This window comes from Pristiophorus japonicus, chromosome 8, assembly GCF_044704955.1.
Source record: "Pristiophorus japonicus isolate sPriJap1 chromosome 8, sPriJap1.hap1, whole genome shotgun sequence".
Lineage (NCBI taxonomy): Eukaryota > Metazoa > Chordata > Chondrichthyes > Pristiophoridae > Pristiophorus > Pristiophorus japonicus.
This window is the reverse complement of record NC_091984.1, coordinates 71,530,265-71,537,711: the sequence shown is the minus strand read 5'-3', so window position 1 is coordinate 71,537,711 and position 7,447 is coordinate 71,530,265. Positions and strand designations below refer to the sequence as shown.

The following is a 7,447-nucleotide window of genomic DNA, read 5'->3' as shown; positions in this document are numbered from 1 at the left end:
CAGAGAGCTGTGGAAGTTGGGACATTGAATAAATTTAAGACAGAAATAGACAGTTTCTTAAACGATAAGGGGATAAGGGGTTATGGGGAGTAGGCAGGGAAGTGGAGCTGAGTCCATGATCAGATCAGCCATGATCTTATTGAATGATGGAGCAGGTTTGAGAGGCCATATGCCTACTCCAGTTCCTATTTCTTATGTTCTTATGTTATATTCTTATAAAAAATAATGAAGGCAATGAAAACCACAAAAGACAATTGAATGGAGAAACGTGATCATATTTAGTGTCATAATACTGTAAACACTTCTTTTAAATGATATGAAGGTGTGCAATACCTAGCGGCCATAATTAAAGTGTTACGGTCTGATTAAGAAAGACACTATTTTTTACCATTAAATATGAAATGGAAAGCCATAAAAGAGTACAAAATTGCAACTGCATATATTACAAATAGCAAACAATGCATGGGAGGGTGCTGAAAACTGCAACATTAGGACCATAGGAACAGGAGTAGGCCATTCAGACCTCAAGCCTGATTTGCCTTTCAATTAGCTCATGACTGATCTGTACCTCAACTCCATTTACCTAGTGAAGCTCCATATCCCTTAATACCCTTATGACAACAACAACCTAACAAAAATCTATCAATATAGCAACATGGGAAAATATATTTTCAGGGTTGAGATAACTATGAGTGTTCACTTTGTATGAATTGGATGAATACTTGAATGGGGAAATATTGCAGAGCTCTGGGAAAAGGGCAGGGGAGTGGGACCAACTGGTTAGCTCTTTCAAAGAGCCGGCAGGATGGGCCGAAATTCCTCCTGTTCTGTAAGATTCTATGATTCTATGAATTGTATCATCTGAATTACAATACTGTAACATGCCCAAATTTGGGATATGGTTATACTACTAGTCTCGAATTGTTGCAAAGTTGCAAAACTTCAATCTAATGTCAAACCTAGTTTACAAGTTTTATAAAGTGGCAGCGTAGTTCTAAATATGTTGAAAGTGTAAATGGTCCCATGTGCAGTCTCAAATCATTTACATTGATGGCTGGGAGTCAAGTGCTACACATGTCTATTTTATGTATGCACAACACTCTGATGTGAATTCAGTGGGGATCCAGACTGCATAAACAAGATACTGCCTGGCTGGGACCAATTCTGCAACCATTGATCTTAGGCCACTAACCGCAGTATAAATACACACTTATTGTTTGCAACATGTACTTATTGCTTTATGTTTCAAAGTTTGAAAGAAAACTGCGAATTATCTTCGAAAAAGCAATATAACGTTGTGACGTCAAGAGTAAGTTGAAGCATTTTTAAAAATGAAATTATTATTGGGGACTTTCAGTGTTCACATTATTAAGTGGGAGTAAATTAATGTCAATGCAAATGCACAAAAATAATTGGTGCTGAGTGGACAATGCATCGGCACAAAATCTCCAGACACCCGAATATCATACCATTAAAAAGATTCAGAGAAAAATAATCCATATCTGTATTTTGTGGGCACTGTACAATGTTGTCACGGGATATATAGCAGAGGACACGTTGTCATATCGGGCTTGGCCATGTGGTTGAGCATATTGTGGCAACCACACAAATTTAGGGGGTCAGGATGATGGGGAATGTCCCTGGGGTCGGGTTGGGTTTGGACAAATTTGTGCGGACGAGTAATCCCCAGTGTCAGTGTCTTTATATGTTCTTACCGAACTGATGAATTATACTCTAAAAACAATGAATCCGGTTTAAAGTCTGGTGTGTGTTTTTGCTTTTGGTGATAATACGCAATTTTGACATGGATCCTGAATCTCTACATCCTATGGCTTTTGTTCAGTTTATAGAAGAAATTGGTGGAAGATGAAGTTGGCCGTGTTTAGATGATGACCTCTCCTACATGCACTACTCCAGGGTGTCACAGTGTGATCCACTCTCCCTCTTGATTTATTATCCTGAAGATGTTTGTTGATTTCCCATCTCCACAGCAGACAGTAGGTGGCGCATTTGACACTCGTCTACTAAATGTAGCAAGGATTTATAAATGGGAGTATTTTTTTAAGTGACAGGAAAGTAACGATCAGAAGCTTCAAGTTATGGGCGAGTTTGCAGCACGTTGGGTCGTGTTGTGTTCTCTGCCGATAGATCATGATCTAAAGTGACAAAGGGATCAGAAAAACCGCGCTAAGTTATCAGGAACTTAAACAGGAATCTGTGCAAGATGTTAACAGTGGAGAGAGGTTTTAGTGTCCTCTACTGCTTGAAACACGCAACCAAACCGTTGGGACTGTTTCATCAAAATTTGGTGAAAAGGATTTAGGTAAAAATATTTTTGATTCGTTTGTAAACAATGATGCAAAATAAAATTCCTTTGAAGTATTTTTATTTAACAGAAAAGCAAACTTATCCCCCGCCACCACCGCCCCCCATAACAAAAGACGGGACTGACGCGTGGGCTGGAGCTTACACAGTGTTAGAAATGACCTTTGCTCCTTTGAAACGATTACACACAGGAACAGTTCGTTAAGATTTACCCAGAATCACACCCACCTCTTATTACCTGTCTAAATGAAAACGCCAGGATTACTGTAGTTTCCGGTGTGATTTAAAGGTCAAAAATAGGCTCAAATTCAACAGATTAGGAAAATCGGAGCGAGGAAATAATTTTGAAAAATACTGAGCAAAGAGCCTTTTTGCAACATTTATATTTAGCTTGCTTTTCTTCCTAATTATCTAAATCACATTTTAAATATACGTGCTCCGGCTGTTTGCTCACTTGCGTGTGTTGAAGGAATGACTCGCAGACAGGTAGATAATTAGAGATAGAGAGATTACATGGTTGATATTGGTAGCGACACTGTCCTAATCCTTAGTTTTTATTTGGCAGCACTCGGTTTCTTTAGGGACGCTTGTGATCAGCTCTATGTTTAGTTTAAATCAGCTTGTATGTATTTGTGGAGTGCTTTGGAAATCAACACGAGAGATCACATAATCATTTAGAAAGTACAAACTGTTGGGAATTTGAAGACTGAGTGGCATTTGGAATTGACAGCTGTTTGGCCATTTTGGCTGCTGCTTTACTAGAACATGGTGCAGTGAAAGCCCACCCCAATCAGCACCTGTTGCGGTGTACCAGCGCGACACACCGAATACTGCACTCCCTAGCTGGCCTTTAATGCTCAATCCTGCTTCCTTGCATTACAAGCTCCTAATCGCAGGAGACGACATGCCATTCCAGTCACTTGCAACAAATTTATTTCAATAAAGAGGTGAATTTCGACAATAGATCTCAGTTTGAACCAGGACCAGGCGAGATCAAATTAGACATTTTAACAAATTGTTCAAACCTGTACAAATCCCCAATACAGTCTTCAAATAGAAAACTATCCGTTGAACAGGAACGTTTAAACCAGATACCATACGCAGCTGAACTCTCCGTGGATATGTATTTATGTAGTCTCATCAAGCCATGTAGAGTAGCACTGTGCACTAAGGCAATCTTGAAACATAAAAGTTTTAAATCAAATATTCCCGTAGAAAATGCAAATTGTATTGAACCAAGTAATCAGGCGACGTCACTCTAGAAAATACTACATATAAATATATATATAGTGAAGTTCTTAATTATCTTAAGGTCACTCGAAATAGGTTGGCGAGCCAAGTCTAAATATTGGGGGAAGATCGTTGCCATAATTGTGGAACATTGCTGATAGCGAATTACAGCGGCGCACACAGATTCACTATACAACAGCAAGTACTTAGTAAACATTAGTAGCTAGCGGCCTTTCTACAATTGTATACAAAAAACCCCGCCAGGTCAGGCGCCTGTCGGATAAATTGGGATTATATCCAATAAAGTTTGGAATTATCCGTTTTTCTGGCTGCAATTTGCGTTTTTGAATATTGTTGTCTTAAGCCGCTGAAAAGAAACGTGAACAACCAGCATGTTCGGCGTCTGCGGCGATGAACGAAGTATTCCCCATGATGCGCACAGAATTAGTCTTGAATTTTAGTCATGATAAAACGAATATTTAGATAATATTTTTAACACTCTGCATTCTGGCCTTCGAGTGTTGTATTTGGGGATGTATCAGGAGACAATCGATGACTATTGATGAGTTTGGCTTAATCTGAATATAAATTCAGATGAACTTTCAAAAGGGTGCCGATGTTTGAAATGGCGAATATTTTTTTTTACCAATTTTGGATTGAAGATAATTTAAAAAAAAGGAATAGTAGTATATCTTTCCAGCTCCAGTTACTTGCTATGCGGTCATAAAGTATTATCCACAACACCAATGTGTGTGTGTGCGGCTGTAATGATGGACATATTCTGGAGCTGAATCGTGAAGCATGGCTCCATCAATAATATTCACTCTCACAAATGAATCTGAAGTTGATTTATTTTATGAGCTCCCACTAGACTGGTTGTGGTGAGAGGCTCAAAGTGAAGGGAGATTGTCAGATTACCCGAATACTGCGGGTTCTTTCTTGTTTCGTGTTGTTTCATAATTAAAGTTGTTGCCTCCTCCTTCCCCGGTACATTTCAAGTCTGTTTGTAATGATGAGCATGCTGTATTTTTCTGTTGTCAAGCAGAGCAAACCTACCGCAGTTATCTATCTGAATCCTTGGAATTATTCTCATATATTTTATATGTAAATATGTGGAGGTCCACATGTCTACTACTCACGTTAATAAAGCCATATCTTTAACGAGAGGCCTGGTTTAAAAATCGGATAAAATATACATTGATGACTTTAGATGACCAAAAACATTGTTAGTAAATTCTCCAGCGAGTGAAAGGCGTGTCATCCAATTGCGGCTTTGATTGAACAAACAATATAATCTGCAAAAATCTATTTCTTTTTGTTTAAAATCCTGGTGCCGGAGGGGTGTTTGTTTTATTATTTTAAAGCAATGTGTGTTTTAACAAAGCTGCCCAATGAATCTCTACCAGCGGCCAGTCACTGTACGGGCTTAATTTCAGTGGCAGATTGTGCAAAATAGAAAGGACACAATCATGGAGCAGGTGCTGTATACACGCGTTCTGGAAAGCATTACAGTAACACAACTCAATTAACAAAGAAATAGAGAAAATCGTAGATAGGATGCTTTAAATCAGATCACATTGGTAATTGCAGTGATAGAAAGAAGCACAAGTTTGCAGGGTGAGCGATGTTGCTGTTGGTGGTGTTGCGGGCAGGCTGAATCTGCCTGGTGTATGGGTGATCCCTGTCAGATCTCCCTTTAAGAGGAACCCGGGGCTGATCTCTGACAGGGAGCACAGCTCACCCCCAACGTCACAGCCACGTGACGCCCCCTGTCGGATAAATGTCTATTGACAGCAAATTGAGGAGCAGAAGAGGCTTCCGCAGGCTGGCTCAACTCTGCCAACTTAAAAAAAAACTTTGCACCCAGCCTCGAACGGCTGGGCGACCATATACAAGCTCTGTGCACGTGTGTGCAACAGGGGACGGCCATCCAGCGGCGATATAAAACCAAAGGGAGAAAAAAAACATCTACAGTGATCGCAAAGTGGTCGATGAGAAAAAAAAGAACAAGGACCTCTTGGAAAGAACTGCGAGCTCACTGATACCGACTTGTTCTCCTTTTAGCCATTCTGAGCCACTCCACTAGGGGGTCTGGGAGACTGGAGATTTGCTACCGACAGAAGCATTGAAGATCACTTCAACAATGACTCTAGGTGCCGACATGTCTGATCATTCCCTGCTCTCCGAGGATACGGATATTGATGTGGTCGGTGATATGAATGGCAAAGAAGGGAAATACGGCAGTTTTCACTCAGACAATGATTCAGACGATAACTTAAGCAGAAACGTTTCTGAGCATGTCGAGTCGTCGGACTTGTCCAGCGGACCTGACCCAAGTACAACCGGGGGAAGTGACAAGCCGTGTAAAAGTACTCTGGTTAAACCTCCTTATTCTTACATCGCTCTGATCACTATGGCCATTCTCCAGAGTCCAAAGAAGAGACTAACACTCAGTGAAATCTGCGAGTTTATTAGTAATCGTTTCCCCTACTACAGGGAAAAGTTCCCCGCCTGGCAGAACTCCATCCGACACAATTTGTCCCTCAATGACTGCTTCGTGAAAATACCTCGGGAGCCGGGCAATCCTGGCAAGGGCAACTACTGGACCCTCGACCCCGATTCTGCAGATATGTTTGACAACGGCAGCTTTCTTCGGAGGAGGAAACGGTTCAAACGGCAGCAACCGTCCGAGATCTTGCGAGATCACGGCAGTTTCATGCCAAGTTTTGGATATGGACCTTATGGTTGCGGCTATGGCATCCAGCTGCAGAATTTCCACCACCCACATCACCATGCTTCACCGAACACTTTCCCATTCCAAGCTCCACACTGTGCAGTGCCATCTCCAGCCTCAATGTTCCCAACTCCAGCTATCCCCTCGCTTCTACATGGCAACGACCTAAGCAGGAAATCCTTCTACCCACAGCTGAGTCCCACTCTACCCAACCTGCAAGGATTGAAAGTTGATCCGAGCCAATCCAGGCCTTCCTTCTCCATAGACAATATCATCGGTGCTGCTCCGGCAAACGCCCCTAGATCGCCCTATTCAACCCCGGCTGGAAGCCAAGCCCAGGTCCTGGCAATGTTAACTCCGGCACTCACACAGTCCCAGAACCCTCTAAACTTAACACCCGACAATGTTCTACAGACTGGACAGAACTTTTCAAGTAAACTCACAAATATTAACACCTGTCACTATTAAATTTCTCGTCCCGTGTAAGGTAGGAATTATACATTTTTGAATATTTGGAACCACACGAATATGTTTCTGCTCTGAAGAAGACAAGATATATTTATCATGTGTATATTTGTAAAATATAAAAATTGCGTGGGGAATATTGAATTCTTTAATGTCATACTTTATAGCGTTATCTGTACTGAATGTTAAGTCTTTTCAACATTTTGATCCACTATACTGTTCAAGCACTGTTGAAGGACGGTTAGGGACCCTCAGGATTATTAAACCGAGTTTTGATGTAAAATGCGCAATTTACGAAAGACATTGACGAAAGGAGAATTAATAAACGAATCTTCTAACATTTCAGTTACCATTAAGGTTTAGTCCCTGATTATCTGTTTTATGTTTTTTTTGTAATTATTTGTATATAGATATAGGAACGATGTACAACATACACACCTCCTGCCTGCTGTCCCGTTGGTTGTGCATCGATCTATTTTATGAGGAAAGTCTGTGAATAATACAGTGCTATATGTTTAAAAATGTTCATCAGGTCTTTTGGTGTAAATTAATAAATGTTTTGAACTCTGAAAAATATGTCTTCACATGTATTTGTACATAATATTTGCACATAAAATTTAAAATATAGTTTTAAGTAACTATCAGTGCTTATGATTTGCAACAATTTCAGCAGGACTGAAGAATAGCAATAAT

The 7,447-nt window shown here is 40.4% G+C and overlaps 1 protein-coding gene across 1 annotated transcript; it reads left to right on the top strand.

The window, feature by feature from the left end:
• The first annotated feature begins 5,698 nt into the window (after positions 1-5,698).
• On the top strand, positions 5,699-7,290 carry foxd2 (forkhead box D2). The gene has a single exon (XM_070886112.1). The coding sequence runs from the start codon at positions 5,699-5,701 to the stop codon at positions 6,755-6,757; it is 1,059 nt and encodes a 352-aa protein (XP_070742213.1). The 3' UTR covers positions 6,758-7,290.
• Positions 7,291-7,447: the final 157 nt, after the last annotated feature.